At 42.1% G+C, this 20,134-nt stretch overlaps 1 protein-coding gene and 1 long non-coding RNA gene across 5 annotated transcripts in view; one reads left to right on the forward strand and one right to left on the reverse strand.

Moving 5' to 3' along the window:
- Window positions 1-20,134, forward strand: part of RGS12 (regulator of G-protein signaling 12) — a 159,864-nt gene that overhangs the window by 82,528 nt on the left and 57,202 nt on the right. For all 4 annotated transcript variants that reach the window (XM_019552849.1, XM_019552848.1, XM_019552851.1 and 1 more), the window contains 3 exons: window positions 9,290-9,459; window positions 11,910-12,002; window positions 14,699-14,842. In XM_019552849.1, the coding sequence (XP_019408394.1) occupies window positions 9,290-9,459; window positions 11,910-12,002; window positions 14,699-14,842 (407 nt within the window). The remainder of the gene's footprint in view (window positions 1-9,289; window positions 9,460-11,909; window positions 12,003-14,698; window positions 14,843-20,134) is intronic.
- LOC109322042 lies at window positions 7,298-18,086 on the reverse strand. The gene is made up of 3 exons (XR_002104288.1): window positions 18,005-18,086; window positions 17,675-17,678; window positions 7,298-7,307 (listed from the first exon to the last, which is right to left on the reverse strand). It is a non-coding gene; the product is annotated as an uncharacterized LOC109322042 (long non-coding RNA).

Here is a 20,134-nt window from a genome sequence, read left to right on the forward strand (position 1 = left end):
AGGATCACCTCCTTGGACCTGCTTGAGATGCATCTGTGAATGCATGACAGGGTGCGGTTGGCCTTCCTGACCACGTCTCCACACTGCCGGCTCATGTTCATTTTGGCATCAATAATGACTCCAAGATCCTTTTCTGCCTCTGCATTGACAAGAAGGGAGTTCCCCAGCCTGGAGGTATGCTGCTGGTCCTTTCTCCCCGGGTGCAGTACCGTGCACTTCTCAGTGTTGAAACCCATCTTGTTCTCATCCACCCACCCCTGTAACCTGTCTAGGTCCAATTGCAGCCTATTCCTCACTTCTGGCGTGCCCACTTCTCCCCACATCTTAGTGTCATCTGTGAATTTGAAGAGAGTGCCTTTTACACCCTTGTCCAAGTCGCTGATAAAGATGTTGAACAGTGCAGGCCTGAGGCCTGAGCCTTGTGGGACCCCACTGCCCACATCCCTCCAGGTCGAAAATGACCCGTCTACCACCACTCTCTGGGTGCGGCCTTCCAGCCAGTTGGTGACCCAATTCACTGAGTAGGTGTCGATGCCACAGTCCCCCAGTTTTTTAATGAGAATGGGGTGAGAGACAGTGTTGATGGCCTTCCTAAAGTCTAGAAAGACTACGTCCGCTGCTACCCCTGCGTCTAAGGATTTTGTGACCTGGTCATAGAAGGCCACCAGGTTGGTCTGACAGGACCTGCCTCTAATGAACCCGTGTTGGTTGCCCATAAGCATAATCTCCCCTGCTGGCCCCTCGTGGATATGCGCTGTGATAATTCTCTCAAAAAGCTTGCCCAGGATCGAGGTAAGACTAACTGGCCTATAGTTTCCTGGGTCCTTCTTTCTCTGTTTTTTGAAAATGGGAACCACATTGGCCCTCTTCCAGTCCTCTGGCACCATACCAGAGCACCATGAGTGCTTGTACAGCCATGCCAGGGATCCTGCCATGGCCTCAGCTAATTCCCTCAGCACTCTGGGGTGGAGATTATCAGGACCAGCTGTTTTAAATATGTCCAGTCCCTCTAGAAGTTCCTTGACTAGATCTTCACTGACCCTAGGTCTGGGTGTGCCTCCCCTGGGGCCTACAGAGGTCCCAGTGGGGTGGGGGTGACCTGGTCCCTGCTCAGGAAAATGGAGGCAAAGAAATTGTTAAATATGTTGGCTTTATCGTCTGGTGTGACGACCAGATTTCCTAGCGTGTCTTGCAGAGGCCCCACATTACCCAGAACCTTCTTTTTGCCCCCTATGTATTTAAAAAAGGATTTCTCATTGTCCTTGATCCGGGTCGCTAGTCCCAGTTCTATCTCCGCCTTGGCCTTCTTGACTGCCTCCTGTATCCCCAAGCAACTGCGGTATAGTCCTCCCTGGTGATGGCCTCACCCTTCCATTGGGTGTACGCCTCCCTTTTAGCCAGGAGACATTCCCATGTGCTTTTGGTGAGCCATGGGAGCTTTTGCATCCTCTTGCCCCCTTTGATGCGTGTTGGGATTACCTCCCTTTGGTCTTGGAGGATCATCTCCTTAAGGAATGGCCACTCTTTTTGGACCCCCGACTCCATATTGAATTAATATTTTCTTTAATGCCTGAGGGACATCATTGACATGGGGAAATGACCCCCATGTTGAACGTTTTTTTTTACCGTTTCTCCTTAATTTTTATTAATAGTTTGAAAATAAGCCTTACAGGTGGTAATTGAAGAGGCAGGCTGTAATTAACCCCACTTTTGCCTGTTTTTTAATGCTTTAATTTATTTTCTCTGTACTTCTGGTGAACTACCCTTCTTACAAGGGCTTCTTTAAATGTATCCAAACTAGAAAAGGTAAATTTGGAGCCCTACACAATTTTCAAATTCAGCTTTGAATCTAGTAAACAGTATCACCTTTTAAAGGTTTTTTTAGCCTTAGACCTTTTACTCAGTTTTCTGTTAAATAGATATGATGGGCCAAAATTGAGGGCAGTCGGAAGAGAGGAACTTTTATATACAATGTATATATTGTTATTCATCAATAATTTGTACATAGGCATACTTTCCCTTCAGCCTGATTGATGGCTGTGCCAGAGAAGAGTACAGGTTTCCTTACTGTGTAGTAACTAAGAAATAACAGTATGATCTGATTTACTTTATCTGTCAGCCAGTTGCAATGACGAAGATAAGAGTGCAACACACAAGGTTGTTATGAATCTATATGTACAAGTTCTCTGCTCTGGACTTTGCAGAAATTGTTTTTCTCCATACTTACCTTTAATTCTTGTTCTCTACTGTGATATATCTCATATATATAGTAACTTCAGTGCAGGTAGCTCAGCTCTTTATTTTTATGGCTTTGTGCAAACAGCCCAGCCACCTCTTGCTCATGCAGCATGTACACCCTGGCCCCCTGCTTCACGCATGCAGGTTGGGTACCCCAGGCTCCTCCTGCTGTGCTGTCCTGCCCCCCGGCGTGGGAGCAGGAAGCCAGGAGAGGGCGGGGAAGTCTGATGAACCTGACAGCTGCTGCAGAAGCAGTGGCAGGAGTGGAGAGCGGTGGCTGGATGGGAGCCTGTAGGTCACATATTAATCCTTTGGGGGCTGCATGCCGGCTGCCAGTTGGACCGTCCTGATCTAGATGGTATAATGGCTAAAGGCCACCCTGTCTTCACTCTGATCTCACCAGTGCTAAGCCAGTGGCATTTCAGGAGAGGGAAATTTTGCTGGGGACATTTTTAGAGGTTGTATAGGGTTAAAAGGCTCAGTGGGTGTCTACTGGCAGGCTTCCACACAGCCTTCTGTCTCAGAGATGGGGCAAATAACCAGGCCGTTGACAAGGGAATTAGTTCAGAATTTTGAATTTCTGGTTTGTCATCCCTCACAGAAATTAGTTTCACAAAGGAAGGGCAGTATTTACTTTCTGCTTTCAGAAACTGGAGCAATGTGTTTTGTGAGGTTTTTCTTTTAAAGTACTTTGTGGTTGTTGCTGTTGCTTGTTGATGTGTGATTTTTTTTTTGTTTGTTTTCATTCTTATCACCAGGCCTTGTTTATCTTTTCATAAGAAATCTGTCTGGAAAGCTTAGCATGCTTCCAACTGCTAGGTAATATAGAACTGGATTAAAAAAAATGCAACCAGATTTTTTTTTTTTTTTTTTAAGAACAAAGATGCTGTGAACTAGTCTGCTAATAGATGATCAATAGTTTCTTCTAACAGGCAAATGACTTATTTTTTAGTTCTTATATGGTGAATAGTTGCTGTAGCTGGATTCCACTGTACCATAAATAATTCAAGCTCCTTTAGCAACAGTGGCAAAAGGTCTTTTCTTTAAATTATTTATGTAGCATTTTATAATGCTTTGTGTTAAGTATACCATTGGTTTTCTCTGCTTGAAGCCATGAGGGAAAAGAATCATTTTCCTCAAAAGCATCTAAAAGGCTAACGGGAATTGTTGGAGGAGAATACACTAGCTTTCCTTATACTCAGAGAAATTACAAAGGAACAATGCTCTGGACTGCGGAAATAATTTTTACTCAATATGCTCTGGGAGACTACAGCTGAATTTGGTATGGATTCAGAAGGATGGTTTTCAGTGAATGGTTTAAAGTATTTGATTAAATGGCACCACAGTGGCTCTTATCAGCTTTATCCAGGTAATGTCTTTAATGATGACTTTGAATAACTTCATCCTGGAAATGAAGAATTCTAATAATTACCATGAATGTGCTGAGCTGCTCACTAACAAGCAAGTTTTATTGCTTGAAATATTTATAGAAATGTAATGAAGGGATGAATTAAAACAATTATCACTTAAATATGTTCAGGCTTATTCTTTTATAAACTTTAAATTGAAACTTTTGAAGTCATGTTATTTTGAATGCTTTTCAGGATTTTAATTGATTAGACTAATGTATTTCCTTAGGGAACAGTGAAAATAAAATACCCACCAAAGTTGTAATGTGTTTCTTTGGAGGGCTTTAGGTTTGTGTAGATTTCTGTAAGTCGGTCAGTGCCATTTTTACATGCAAAGATATAAAATGAACCATATTGCCTGTGCACAGTGTGACTGGATTTCTTTTTTAAAATTGTTATTGCACATTTCCAGATTTTCTACAGGCATGTTATGATGTGTGCTATAGCTTATAAGCCAGACAGAATGGATATTTTATAAACAGAGTTTTGTTCCTCCAGTTTCTCCAGCACCTGTGTTTTGTGGCACATTGTATGTATTTAGTAAAGTTAATTTAAGCTTCACTGTTTTCCGTTGCATTCAGAATTTATATATAGAAAATAAGTAGCACCGTGAACAAGACTTGAAAAAATATTTTTTGTCTTGTATATTGAGGAAAATATTGTTGTATCTCTGGATTGAAATTACAGAATAAAAGAAAAAATTACGCTGCCTGGTAGAAGAAACAAAAGAACAAAACTGCTGTTATGCCTTGAAGAGCTGGTAGTGACGTTCCTGGAATAAAATGACCTAAAGTGTAGTGATGGAAGTGCAGCAGGGGAGTGTTAACTAATGTGCAAAGAAATGTAGCCGAGAAGGTAGTTGGGGAGTATATGAAGAAAGTAGGAGGGTTCTGTAAGTGCAAAGAGCAACTGGAAACAGGCATGTAGGGATTTGTTTCATAGCGTAGTAGAATGCTGTGGGGTGGGGGGAGAGGTTTCAAAGCCTGAAGTTCCCCCTTCAATATTTCTAGAAAATGTTCCAAAGGATTCCTGGAATGTCACAAACTCTTAACTTTGTATTTCATCTGGAAGGGCCTAAAGTGAACCAGACTCTGACTAGACTATTGGGAAACCTGTGTGGTGTTAGGTATTTGGGGTAAGGAATTCCAAGGATTCATCTGACTCGCTAATCGGGTGTTTAGTCCGATGTGACTAGCCAAGAGGATATGCGAATGAGTGCAAAATTCTCAGGGGCAGAAGTTAGGCATGACAAAAAGTAGTTCTGACATGCACTGGAAGAAGTAGGAGGGAACTCACAGACTTCATGAACTAGACTTAGGTCATATGCCGGGCAGGCAAATTGAAGACTCTCCTCTTCTGATGACCTTCATTTGCTATCTGACCCAATTCCATCAGGGGTCTGTGCAGAACAAGCATAAATTAAACACATTACCTATACTTCGAGATGGCCTTCATCCCAGTCACTGAAATAGCTTGCTACATGTACAAAGATTTCTGGAAATGTTTGTATTTAGATATTGTTTTTAACGTAAAGCCAGCTAGAAATCTGGGCAGATTTTGGCAAAACACTGACTGAGTTTATTTGGGAAGAACAAGGGAGCTTGCAGGTTAATTGATTTATTAGTAATAAAAATGATGGCTTTCTATTTCTGAAACCATCTGCATGTGTTAAAAATGTTCGGTGCCAAGGAAGACAATTTAGAGTTCTGTAAATTATTAAACTTTGGGGACTATTTAAGATAGTTTTTGGATGATTTTTTGCTACTCTTTATGCTCTCCAGAAAACTAATTTTCTTAAAGCTTGGTTACATGAGTAGCTAGCCTAGAATATCTGTGTGCAGAATAGTTGTTTCATGAAGTGTAAAACAAAAATAAAAGGTCACACATGGTGTGTAATGAGAGTGCTTTCATGGAGGGCTGGCACAGAACATTCCTAGTTTTAAGTTCACATTCTGACTTACTTCTCAGTAGCTGGTCTATGGGGAGAAGTCTTACTAGTCTCCTTGTTCTCTTGCCCAATGGCAGGTTTAACACCTAAGTTAGTCCTGTCCTGTCTTTCCTGATGCATCTCCTTGAAGGAAAATATGAATAGATTTTTTGGGATAAGGAAGTTAATCTGGCGTTAACTGGTGTGTCTTTTTTACTGTAATAGAGCCAGAAAAACTGAACTATTTATGTATGCGGTTTTTTTGTGGAGCCTTAAATATCTTCTTGAAAGTTATGCAATAAATAGTCTAGTTTCATTTCCTTCCAAGGCAGATCTCTGTCCTTACTTTGATTTGCTTTAATAAATTCTCATTTTGCTAACTTGAACATTTCAGTGGTTAATTATTATGTCTTAATTGTATATTGCTAAATTAGAATATATGTATAATTTTTCATAACAAATCTTAAGAACAGCATTTTTTTTTTTTTTTAAAGGAAATCTTGCAAATGTTTCACTGTCATGGCTACCTATTAAAGGTCTGTCTGACAAGGAATAATTGTATATTGCTAAATTAGAATATATGTATAATTTTTCATAACAAATCTTAAGAACAGCATTTTTTTTTTTTTTTTAAAGAAATCTTGCAAATGTTTCACTGTCATGGCTACCTATTAAAGGTCTGTCTGACAATGAATGCTTTGTAGGAGATGCAGCAGTATTTTGTGTTAGAACATGGGAATGCAAATCCATTTTGAGTATATAACAGAATGGGAGACTTTCAGAGTTTCCGTAAAGTAATCATTTTTAGTGAATTTGCTCCCTGTTTATAGTTAGTTGTACTCTGTTTTGATTTGACCCCTGTCTGTAGACCAGGCCATTTCTTACAGACTGTCAGTGCAGTTTTCACAATTAAGTTGTGTTTACTGTAAGCTGCATACTTGCTTTTGGGTAAGAGTTCATCTGTATGTAGCATTATTAGTGATGTTTTCTCTGAAGATGTCTTCTTTCATCCTCTACTCTTGCACCCTTTTTACAGAGTCCGATGATAACCTTTTTCTTTTGTCTCTTTTTTTCATACCACTCTCTCCCCAAACAGAACTCATAGTTTTCTTTTTTTACCTCATAAGAACATAAGACATTTTAGGAACAGGAAAAAGCCAACTGGCCCAGTAAAAATAATTTGCATTTACCATAGCACCTTCCATTTGAGGATCTCAGAGAACTTTTACAATTAAGTAAGCCTCAGATCACCCCTGTGAGGTAGGTAACTGTAAGTATTATTACAGTAATTGTATATATGGGTAAACTGAGACATGGAGAAAATAGTTCATACAACAAATACATGTTAGAACTGAGATTGCAGTCCAGGAGGTTCAACACAGAGTGCTGCGTTGTCCTGCTTGACCAATGAAATGTCCTTAGTCTTCCTAACTCTGTCATTTGTGTGGTTAATTTTACCATAACTATTGCACATGCTATCTTTACTGTTACATAGTTTAGGTTACCTCAGATTAATGATGAATATTTTTAAATTACTCCAGTCCTGCCACTTTACACTGAATTGTCTTTGAAATCTTGTTCTGGTTTTTTTTGGGCTTGAGCTGGGGGTTGACCTGTGTGACCTCTTGATATCCCTTTCACCCCTGTTATTCTGAATATCTGTTAATCTTTCTTTTCATCTCTGAAATGCTTCTCAGTTGTTTACAATGCCAAAAATATCTGTCAAATTGTGGCTTAGAAAAGTGCATCAAGTGCATCAGCCTGGTATTGAGAGTTACTGGATTCAGTTTTCTGCTATGTGAATACTTTGTGACTGGGTTTATTTTTGTGGTATGTATTTTCTTATTTTAAATGCTTTAGTTTTTGCTTATTCAGATGGAAAATGCTGGTAGCCATAGCTGGTGTTCCAAAAAAGTAATCTATTTTCTTCAGAAACAATTATATGATGAAATCAAGCTATTACTTTTGTAGATTTTTTCTGTTGCAGTATCCTGTTAAGAAAGCTCCAAAATCCTCTAAAAAGCTCCAAAATCCTCTAAAAAGATTGAACAATAACAGCCTGAGAAGTATCTACCCTGGCTTGTTAGTTGCATGTGACAGCGAGGCCTCTGGAGACCCAAGCATACTTGTAGCCTATTTGCTGTTCTCCAGGAAGCAGGGTTAGGTGTCTGCTAGGGGTTCACTGATGAAGATTTTTTGGGGTGAAACCAATGGCAGATTATTAATGAGCATTATTGGCCAGTATTGATCCGATTGTGAATATGCAAGCCCAGCAGCAGCATCTGGCTGATGAATCTGTTGGAAGGGAAGGGGTTTGGGGGAGCCAGATCAAGGCCCCCATGGTGAGGGAGGGAGTAGGAGTGGGGCTGGAGCAGGGGCAGGCACTGTCCAGCCAGGGCAGGATGCGGGATGGAGCCATGAGCGGCTCATCCCGGGGGGATGCGAAGAGCGGGGTAGTGGTGGCTCTCATCACTGTGTGCACCCAGGGGGGGTATGGGGGGTATGTGCCCCCCCCCCCCCCCCCCCGGATCTGTGCAGGGTGAAGATACGCTGACACTGAGGTCTGGGGCTAGGGGCAGCGCTGTACTCTTTTTGGCAGGGGGGATGGTCCGGGGCTGCACTTGGGGCAGATGGTGGTGGCGGTGCTGGAAGAGGGGATGTGAGGGGGGCTGTAGTCACACCAAACTTCACCATAGCCCCCCCTCCCAACACCGCCACCACTTTTCCAAGTGAAGCCGCAGCCCAACGCCCCCACTGGGAAGAGCCTGGCACCAGCCCCAGCACTAAGCAGCAGCCCGCCCTCACCCTGCACATAGATTGGGGGGCACACACACCCTATGTGTCCCCTGGTGGTGCATGTCCCCCAGATGAGCCACTTGTGGCTTCATCCTGTACCCTGCTCCCCCCACAACCCTGGCTGGGCAGCCCATGCCTCAGCCCTTGTCCTCTTCCTTCCCTCACTGGAGGGGCCTTGATCTGCCTCCCCATGGCCCTCCCCCCACACAGACTTACCAGCTGAATGCTGCATTCCTGGCTGCATGTGTGCTGTGGCTGTGCACGTGCACATGGCATTTATCAGCAATGTTATTGGCCATATTAGCCAAAGAACTTGGTTCCTGATAATGTCAATTTTCCTTTTATTGGTGCTGATACGATATAGACCAGTGTATCAGTGCACCTCTAGTGTCTGCTGTTGTGAGGATTCCCCGTCCATTTTGGAACTTATACCATGATGCCTCCGATGACCGTGGGTTGTGCTGCTTCTGTCCTTTCTTGGGAATTCTGGATCCATGTTAAAAGTCCATTCTCCCTGTGTAATTCTGTGGAGGAAGGCAAGCCACGTGATGATTTTGAAAGGATAGAGGGGTTTTGGGACATGCGTGCCCAAATTGCTATTTTTGGGGTGCAAATAATGGAGACACTTTCCCCTTCTCCATGCTCCTTTGCAGTTCTGGTAGTGGTTGCTGCCAGAGTATTTCCTTTCGCAATTACAATAGCAGTGCGATTCTCTTGTCAGTGAGAAAGAAGAGAGTTTGGGGGAGTTACTTTTTTCACCGATTCCAAAGATGGGGGAAGGGCATCTTTATGAAATGTACACTATTGTGACCATATGTGGGTGTCATGTAAAGCCTAATAAAAAATATATTACTAAGGAGAGGGGGGAGATGAGCAAGAAAATGTTGACAAGCCTGGATGTTGCTTTTTATTCCAACAGAGCTGAACAGTACTGATTTAAAGGACTGCATCAGTGAGAATAGCCTCAGTAGCAATGCTAGTCTTCCTAGTGTGCAGAGCTGTCGGCGACTTCGAGAAAGAAGAGTTGCAAGCTGGGCTGTTTCATTTGAACGTCTTCTTCAAGATCCACTTGGCATTAAATATTTTTCTGTAAGTAGGGAGGGACAGGGAGATGATTTCCAAAATACATGGCATCTTTTCAAAGGGTTTTTGCACTGCTTTCAGCACTTCCTGATATTTTGGTATAAGAGATTGTTATAATGAAAAATTAGCATTTTAAATATGTATTTTAGCTTAAAGTAAACTGACCTTATAGCTGAACCTGCTTCCATAGTAACCCACTGATACTTATATCAGGTGTGACAATTAAGCTTTTACTGTTTTTTCTCTGTATATTTTTAGTAAAGTTTCTGTATTTCTTATGACAGTGGACAGTGGTATGCAATGTAACATTTTTACAGAAGAAATTATTTAGAACAACATTTGCAAGGGATTTGTTGAACATTTAATAATTTGACTACTCAGAACTTTTAAGCAACTTGTGGAAGCTTCTTTCAAATGATCTGACAATGTATATCTAGCTATGTTGAAGAAATTTGTTAGCTTGGTACTTCTAATCCATTGGAGAATGAAGCAGTAACCAGCCTTGGTTAGAATTGAATGTCACAGTAGTAATGCTGAATATTTGCAAAGTACGAATTAAGCCTCACAAGACACCTATGAATAAGTAATATTCCTATTTGCAGTAGAGAGATTGAGGCTTGAGGGGCATTTTTACATATGATCTGGGAGCAGGGAGGGAAGGGTGCTTTGATTAGAGGGGCTCCAAGATCAAAATGGCAGTGGGGCGCTTTATGTAAAGCTCATTTAACAAGTTTTAAAGTGCCCCTGCCGCCATTTTGAAGCACGGGGACACTGGTACACAAGACATGGCTGGCTGGAGCATGGTAATTACCATGCGTTGGAGCAGCCTCCCGGCTTATGTATAGGCACGTGTAGAAGTTAACTGACTAGTTCTCAGTTAAAGGGTCTGATACAGTACACATACCCAAATCAACACAGTTGGTTAATGTGGTCAAAACTATTTTAAAAAAGCAGAATTAATTATGAGAATTTTGTAAGAACCCAGGGGAAAAACTAGGACTTCCTTCATTGTACAAAGTTTGATGGTATAAGGAATTCATTAAAGGGGGAGGAGGTTGAGTATTTGCCATTACTTGTATTTTGCTCACCCTAGCAGCCTAAATAGGTTCATAATTTGTGAGTTAAGAGTGAGACTTTTCTTCAGACATAATTACAATTTGTCTGTCTTCTGGGAGAAATGTCACCTCTTTTTTTTTCCTGCCGATGTGTGTGTCAGATGACCAAAAAGCATTAGTTTTTGGCAGCAAAGTAAGTAGGTGACATACCCCTAGCAGCAGAAAACCTCATTTTAGAGCTGTATTTCCCTGAATGCCCTTCACTAATGTCTCACTTGCTTGGGTATATATGCTGGTACTCATGTCCTGTTCTCCTGTCCATCTTTCTGCTGCTACGTTTGTTACAGTTTGGTCCAACATGCTTTTGTAAAGATTCCTCTCAAAACAGCTGTAAATCAGGATAATTCCAGTGAATACAGCATAAAACCTACATGAAAGAAGAATCAATATTTTGGAATCAAAATTTTAATTGTATGAAGTTTCAGAGAATAAAGCCTGAATAGATATTGTTGAAAATTGTGCGTGTTGCTTAATTAAAAAAATACATATTTCCAGTTGGATTCCTTTGTCTCTTTTAATGGATTAAGTGTTTGCAAGAAGGATGTGCAGTAAGAAGATCCAATTGCACTGCTCTCTGGAGCAGGAACAAGTTTTTGTTTGTACATTGTCCAGCACAGTGAAGTCCCAGTTTTTACTAGGACCTTTGGGTGTCCTAGTGAAAATAAACTAATAAGAATATATTAATTATAAATAATACTGACAGATTCACCTTTTTACTAAAAGAAGCATCTTCTCAAGAGAGCAAGTGTGACCAGATAAATGAGCAAAACTGAAGGTTATTTAATAATTTCTGTGACGCAGAAAGGCTTAATAACTAGAAAATTGATTTGGGGCACTGTTCTGTAAACAGCCACTCACATGAATAATCATCGAAGTGAGGACCAATTATTTGAGCACAGAATTGCACTCTAGGAGCTAACGGTTAGCATTTTGCTATGTACTCTAATAGAACTGCAGTTAAAAATAAGCAACTTTTCTACAGTGGAACAATTTTAGTATAATTATAAATTACTTGCATCCTTATCAAAATGTGTTAATATGTGAACCAGTCTAAATGCATGCAGAGCTTTAAATATATTCTCTGTACTTTGAAATATATTGCTTGTAACTTGATTCATTTTTCCAAATTGAATGTGTTGTGAAAAAAAGGGGAAAATTTATCATGTTAGGTTTTGCTTAAATTAAACCTGACTGAAACTATCAGACATAGTTCACTGAATTTGAACATTACATACACTTCAAACCTTTTTTCCTTTTCATCTAACTATAAGCATTTAAAAATTTAAAACAAATTGTTTTTCCTTTATGGTTTATTTCCTGTTTGTTTATTTTTCCCTATAGGAATTTTTACGGAAGGAGTTTAGTGAAGAAAACATTTTATTCTGGCAGGCCTGTGAATATTTTAACCATGTTCCTGCACATGACAAAAAAGAGGTAAAATAATTTTATATTTTCACATATTAAGTTTGCTTGCTGAAAGCTTATACTCCTACAAGTCAGCTGAGGTCACTTGGGCTATCGTTAGTCCTGGCACTGTGGTTCCATCAGAATTACATTGGTACTGTCATTTTGGTTTAGGGGTTCCTCTTAGGATCTCAGTCCTTTGAGAAACTCTCTCTACATCCCATTCATAGATGTTAGGGTCAGAAGGGACCTCAGTAGGTCATTGAGTCTGACCCCCTGCCTTGGCCAGGAAAGAGTGCTGGGGTCGGATGACCCCAGCTAGGTACTTGTTGAGTCTCCTCTTGAAGACCCCAAGCTAGGGGAGAGCACCACTTCCCTTGGAAGCCCATTCCAGATTCTGGCAACCCTTACTGTGAAGCAGTTCTTTCTAACATCCAACCTAAATCTGCGCTCCATCAATTTGTGGCCATTGTTTCTAGTTACTCCAGGAGGTGCCCTAGTAAATAGAGCGTCTCCTATTCCCTGCTGCCCTCCCCCGATGAATTTATAGGCAGCCACAAGATCACCTCTTAGCCTTCTCTTGCAAAGGCTGAAGAGATCTAGGTCCCTCAGGTGTCTGACCACATGAATGGCCTTCTCTGAACCCTCTCAAGATTCTCCGCATCCCTCTTGAAGTGCAGTGCCGAAAACTGGATGCAGTACTCCAACTGTGGCCTGACCAGTGCTGCATAGAGGGGAAGCATCACCTCCCTGGACCTGTTTGTCATGCATCTGCCAATGCATGATAAAGTGTGGTTAGCCTTGTTGATCACTTTGTCACATTGAAGACTCACGTTCATCTTGCAATCAACTGTGACTCCAAGATTCCTTTCTGCTGCTGTGCTGCTGAAAAGGTGATCCCCTAGAGTGTAAGTGTGTTGGTGGCTCTTTTTGCCCAGGTGCAGCACTTTGCACTTGTCTTTGTTGAACTGCATCCTATTTTGTTCTTCCCATTTTCCCAACCTGTCCAGATCTGTCTGGATCCGTTCCCTAACCTCTGGTGTGTTAACTTTGTCCCATAATTTGGTATCATGTGCATGCTTGGACAGGGTGCTCCCTATGCCCTGGTCCAAGTCACTGATGAAGATATTGAATAGCACCGGTCCAAGAACCATGCCTTGTGGGACTCCACTGCCCACATCTTTCCAGGTCGATATTGACCTATCTACCACCACTCTCTGGGTGCGACCCCTAAGCCAATTTGCTACCCCCTGACTTTGTAATCATTTACATCACAGCCTGTCTGTTTATTTATGAGAACAGAATGTGGTACCGTACGAAAGGCCTTCTTAAAGTCTAGGTACATGACATCTACCTCAACTCCTGCATCTAACCAGTATCATAAGATTAAGCATTTATTTCTGCTGAAGACTGCAGTGCAATGTAGAAGTAAAATAAGCGGCTGTTGCTGGAGGAAGATTGGCCATGGCAGCATGGAGTTTTCTGCAGGTTAGTTTATGCTGCTGAGCAGGAGGGCAAGTTAGCTTACATTGAGCTTCCAGGGCTCAAGGTACATTTGATGTTTCTACCCAGCAATTCATTCTGCAGGGTATATATAGCTTCAGTATATGGTGTGATGTACAACTCATCTAGCCTTGCAAGCTGGGCCGGGGGGTGTGGTTGGTGCATGGGCTGGATCTGAAGCATGGGATTATATTATTTCATCTGTGGGGCTGTACGTTTGGCAGTGGCAGCATTGATTACTGCAGCTTTGGGAGCCACTGCAGCCATCAGTGTTGCCACTGCGAAAAGGCAGCTCAACAAGCCAGATGACATGATTCTGTGCTCCAGATCCAGCCATGGTGCTTCCCATAGGGCCAGAAATTTGGCAGCAGAACGAGTGGTGAAAATTAGTATCATTAACTCCTAATCTTGGGGCTGTATTCTTTGACACCCTTGAGGGTAAGGCTTTTTCTTCAGCCTAGTCCATGTTTTACCATTTCTCAGGTTATTCAGCTTTTTATTTATTCTTTCTTTTTTCTCCCTGTGTCTTCAGTTTATGCATCTTCTGACACTCTTTCATGACAATTAATCTAGCTTGTTTCAATTTGTGTCATTACATCCAGAACTTTTGTGTTGGGAAACTAAATAAATTTAAAAAGAAAAAGCATAAGAATATTTTTAGCTACAAATATTCAAGTATATGTTTTAAGTTTGCTGCCTTCTAGAATTTTAAAATGCTAAGAACTTATTTCAGTAGTGATTTTTTTTTTTTAAAAGACATCTCGAACCACAGGCTTCTGTTCTTTGTCAGGCTTGACATATATTATCTTTGCAGCTTGAATATCTTTACACTTTCATGATGGGAACTTCTCATAGCTTAGGAACAGTTATGACACGCATTTGTTATGTTAAACAAAATAAAAATGTTGACCACAGAAATATTAACAAAAAGTTATGTTTATCAAAATTGCAATTAACAGTAGCTTCTAGAGTTGTAAATCTCAATAAACAACAATAAGAAAAAATCCAGAGTAACAGAATTAGCGGGAAAAAATAATACATACTTAAGGTATAAAAATAAAGTTCCTTTTTATCTTGAGAGACCAAATTACATCCTCCTGTTTTATTAAGAAAACACATATTAGGTCATATTTTTCTTTTGTGGGCTGGAGCATAAAAAACATTCTACATTTAACATATTTGCAAATAAATGATGCTTACAGCACGTGCGTTTTGTTTTGTAGCTTTCTTACAGAGCTCGAGAGATCTTCAACAAATTTTTGTGCAGCAAAGCTACAACTCCAGTTAATATTGATAGCCAAGCACAACTGGCAGATGATATTCTCAATTCCCCACATCCAGATATGTTCAAGGAACAGCAGCTTCAGGTTAGTTGCTGAAAATGTTATTGATATTTTTGTAAATGAATGTAATTTACATTTTCCTTTTGTGTGCTATATTTATTTACAAAAATATAAAGATAAAAACTTTCCACATGCTGCCAGTTTTGTTGTATGTAGAAAGGAACTGGATGATTCTATACAATTTTATGCACTTGGTCAGCAGTGTAAATATAAGTTATATAATCTCATAACTGCCATATAAAATTGTGTACAAGATTTTGCAGAAAGGTGTGTGTGAAATAATTAATCGTATTATTTCAACAAATAGTCTTAAAAGAAAATCACTTTTATATGGAATGTTACTTTGGCAATAAGGATTATTAACTAAATATTACAGATGTTACTTGGATACATTCTGCTATTTTCAGTCTGAATGGTTTACCAAATATGTTTTGTTTTTAGGGATTGGAAGATCTTCAGTCATACTAACTGTTTTCCTTAGAAGGCAGCCTTGAAGTGTCCTAGTTTAGTCTATGTTATTATATTTTAGCAGCAAAGGTACAAACATTTCAGGGCATCTTGTCTTGAGCCAAGACAATGTAGACTATTTCAGTATAATAAATTAAGAAAATATAATCAGTCTACCTTCTTCATCTGGAGTTACATAGTTATCATCTCAGCATTTAGATCTTTTTTCCAAAAAGATTTGCAGTAATAAATATTAGAATCCCATTTCTGGATCACTGGTAGAAATGAGCTGCTTTGCTAGTACAGTATATGTAGCAAGAGCTGTTCTGCAGAAAACAGAAGCAGTCCTACAAGGAGACTAGAGGTCTGCTTAAAGTGTGTATATTTAAGTATGTGTGTGAATTGGAATACATGCCTGAATGAATTGGTGTGCACGTGCGTGCATGTGCGTACACACACACACACACACACACACACACACACACACACACACAGTCTCTCTAACATCAATTGTTTTGACCTTACAAACAAAATATACTATAATTCAACCAAAGATTTTATATTTCCTTTCTTCTTTTAAATATTCCTTTGTATATAATCGGTAGGCCTTGGGAATGCTATATCTCAACCTTCCATTTGTAACACTTCGTCCTAGAATAATGAGGAACTTATCTCTACTGTTTTCCTCATTTTCTAGAGGATTAAAATTTGTTAACAACTACAGCTGCTCAAGTATCATTTTTTTCTATCTGACATACAGCTGAGATGGTCTGAATTCCTGTATTGAAGGTTTAGCAGTGAGGAACTTCTTTGGCTTGCAGTATTTGATTAGTCTAGTTCTCATTGGGTTGCTTGGTACAGCTTCTAAGGCATATCATTCTGTATAATGAGAGTAATGTTAAGTTCAAGTAAGCTGGGGATGGAGCACAGGTTAGGGAAATAATAATGCAGGGCAGATGGTAATCAACTCTAGATAAAGTAGTTGGAACTGAAAGCGTGGCATTAAAGTTTCAGTGTCTGTTCAACAAAGTGAATGGGTCAGAATATTTTTCTTTACATGTTTTAGCTATGTGGAAAAGCTCCTTGTATGCCTACAGGAAGATTAAAGGAAAGTGTTGGAGAGAGGATATAGGACTTAGCAGAGCCTGGCTAGCAATTTCTCCTTCTTCTGGGGGTCAACTTTCAGTGACTATGGTTAAACATGACAGGCTGGTTTTTTTTTCCCCAGCCTGAGAGCTGTATTAAATGTAACATGTCAGTACTAGCTCTAATACACTACTCTCTCAAAATACTCTATCAGAACCAGAATTTGATTTACCTTAAAATTGTAATTTGATCAGGAATATTTCATATATACCATATTTACTCACATTTAAGATGGCCCTGATTCTAAGACACCCCCCAATAATTAGATTCTATATATGGAAAATTTCTAAATTCGTTATAATTTTCCAGGTATAGAATCTAATTATTGGAGGTTACCTTGAATTTGTTCTCTTCCCACTGCTACATGTGACAGAGCACCTTTGGTGCCTGTCACTTTAAGGGCTTTGAGGGGCAACTGGACAGCCAGCAGGTGCAGGCCAGCCCTGATGAGGTGGTCACATGACCCAGTAAGGGCCATGTACCTGGAGGGGAGGGCTGAGCAGATTCCATTTTAGCTCAGGCTCTCAGGGTTGAGCCAACTGGCAGAACAAGATCTGGCTGAGCAGCTGCTCAGGAACATCTTGGAGGTAAGGGCAGGGGCTGTGGGGATAGTAGGAGGCTTCTGGTCCTGGGTGTGGCAGAATGTCATCTCTGTCTCTCCCAAAACTCTGTTATCAGTCTTATTACCTATCTAACAATTAGGTTATGATGTTCACTTCAGAGGACAGACAACCCTAGCCCCATCTGCTTCAGGTAACCCCGAGTTGTAATCTGAGCTGGATACATTTCTGAGGGAGGGGGAAACCTGCTCCTTCTGCCTATGTGACTGGCCTCACCCACGTGGGTGGGTGAGGGCTTAAACTGCCTATTGTTCTAAGCAATGTCATCATGACTGGGAGGGGGCTAGAGACCCTACTAGTCTACCCAGTAACCAGTGATGCATTTCAAATTGGTTGGCTAGCAGCCAATACCTGCTGGCCTTTACTGGATCGGGTAAATGAGGTCATAAGTTAGATTGCCCAGAAGGAAGGGTGGCAGCCATGATGAGGACTCTCAAAAAAGCTGGACCATCTGAAACTTGCTTTCTCTTTTGAAACTCATGGTCAGCGAGCTGCCTGCCTCCAGAGAGAATCTCCAGCTGCTTCTGGATGATACTTATGAGTAAGGTACTTGAGATCTAACTAGATATATAGCTTGCAGTAACTCAGGTGTATGATCAAAGACTACCATGCCACTGTTTGCTCTAAGGTATTTCTCTGATACTGCTCTATCCTGTACCCTACTCTAAACCTACTCCTTGTAATTGATAACGTTCTCCTCTGTACCTAGCATGGGAGACTTTTGGGAGAGGGTCTAGATTATGCCTTGGGGTCCCTTGGGTCTGGCTGACTAAAGGAGACCACCATTTGTGCTTCAGACTAAGGGAAGCATCCCAAGTTCTTGCAGTGGGCTGAGCAATCTCAAGAAGTACTAGGCCTCTGTTTTCCAGGGAGCATAGCAGGGCAAACATCTGTCTGGACCCTGGGTGGTGGTGGTGTTACCCCCAGGCTTGCAGGTGTGCTCCAGAAAGGGTGTCAGCTGGACATGAGGCACCCCAGAGAGGCACTCGGAGCTTGGAACATAGTCAGGTGCAGTCAGGTGGGTGACTCAGTGCAGAAGCACCCACTACTGGCCTGCCACACTGGGTATGACTTGAAACTGCACCTTGCTGGGGAAGGATGGCCTGGTAGAACTACCCACGGTGGGTTAGCTCCCCAGAAATGTCAGGCCAGTTGATTCCCCAGTGAAAGACAGGTAGGGGCTCCTTAAGACCCCAGTCCCCACTCCTCAGTGGGTAAATATGAATGAAAACATGCAGTGGGGGGTCAGGCATGCCTACAGAGGCACCTGAGCCCCCTGAAGGGGAATGTAGGACCCCAGAAGCCCCAGAGAGGGGGCTGAGAGCATTAGGAACAGCATTAGGAAGTGCTCAGAGAGGGGCTAGGGGCCAGAGTCAGACTAGTGTTAGGCAAAAGGACCATCACCCATAGAGTAGGCTGCATGAAGCACCCAAAGGGCTGTGGGGAGATTGCCCAGAGTGTATGTAGGCAAGCCTGATGCTCCAAGGAGGCCACTCAGTGCAGCAGGGTGGGTTAGAGAGGCCCAGTGAAGGGTGGCATGAAAGAGGCTTGGTGAGAGGGGGCAGAGTGTTTGAGGCCCTGTGAGAGGGGGCAGAGTCTATGAGTTGAGTGTGAGAGGCCCAGCAAGGGGCAGAGTTTGGCTCAGCTTCCAGCTGGAGCAAGTACAATTTTGGATGCCATCTGTGAGACATGGGACATGATAAAGGGAGGTTGGAGCCATGTGTAGACCCCATGGAATCAGGGCATTAAATGGGCAGCCTCCTGGTTAGTACATCATGTGTATCCGAACAAGTCATGGCAGGTGAGATGGAGCAGACTGCCCAAGACAGAGAGGTGGGTCAGAGCAATGACAGTTCATGTGATCTTCCCCCTGTCGCTACAGCAGGGAAAATTATTTTGGGGGCCATGTAGCCTCCTTGTCCTCTGCCCCCCAGCTTCTTTCCCCTGTAGCTCCTTCCCCTCTTCCTTCATGTCAGACCTTGCTTTCCCTGAGCACACAGAAATGAGAAGCAAATTTAAAAGTATTGACCTAGAAATAAACATACCTGTACTAACTTGCATATAGAGTAGTGATTACCTATCGACTGAGTTCACTCAGAATTATCTCTCAGTTTATCTCTTTGGAAACTGCTAGAAGTTTTAACACAGAAGTGCTGCATAAATACACTTTTAAGCTGCTCTTCTGTACCTATTTGTATATAGTACAAACTATGTGTGACGTTAGTCCAAAGCCAAAAGGCTCATGATTTACCATATAACTAATTGGACTGGACACCAGCAGAGACAACAGTATTTTAAGCCATGGTAATCATATAACACAGCACTACTCAATATGTGGGTGTACTCCAGATAGCACAGCCACCCCCACCCCCCTCAACAAGGATTAATGTGCTATTTATCCCCCCCCCACTCATGACTGGAATCGGGTGTTCTTATCATGAATCCTGGGATCCTCTATATGCAGATGAGGTGCTGTACAACCTGGTCCAGCTGCATCTCATGGAGGGTGAGGGCCACACTAATCAGGGATCCAGGTTTTCTGATTCCCATGGAAGAACAGAGAAAGCCACAGATTTCCCTGTTTTTACCAGAGAAAAAAATCTAATTTTACCTTTTAGCAGAGAAACCTGCAGATTTCCCCCTTTTGCAAAGAGTGCTGCAGGCTAGCAGACTTCCAGCCTGCAAGAGCTGTTTGCAAAAGGGGCAGGAAACCCCCAGCCCTGCCCAGAGGGAGAGGGGGGAAGTGCAGGGCTTGAGGCTCTCACTCAGCCACAGCTCAGCTCGGCTTGGCTCAAGCTGACTTTGCTCCTGGAGCCTGTGTGGTAAGTGGGTCTTGCAGGGGGCTGGGCCCCCCCTCTGGCAGGACTGGGGGGTTGTGGGTCATGGCTGGGGGTACCAGCAGGTTTGGGGGGGGGCTGGGAGCTGACCTCACCCCAGCCTGAGCCTGCAACAGGGAGCAAAAATAGGGGAGCTGGCTCATGCTCTTTCTGCTGCAGCAGCTGCTGCTTTCTGTTGGAGGCAGGGAGCTGTGGACCTGGGTCCCTGGCCCCATAGCCCTGGCAGCTGGGGTCCCCATCTGGCACAGCTGGGGGGCAGGGGCTGT

Source organism: Crocodylus porosus, unplaced genomic scaffold (assembly GCF_001723895.1).
Source record: "Crocodylus porosus isolate Cpor-Errol unplaced genomic scaffold, CroPor_comp1, whole genome shotgun sequence".
Lineage (NCBI taxonomy): Eukaryota > Metazoa > Chordata > Crocodylia > Crocodylidae > Crocodylus > Crocodylus porosus.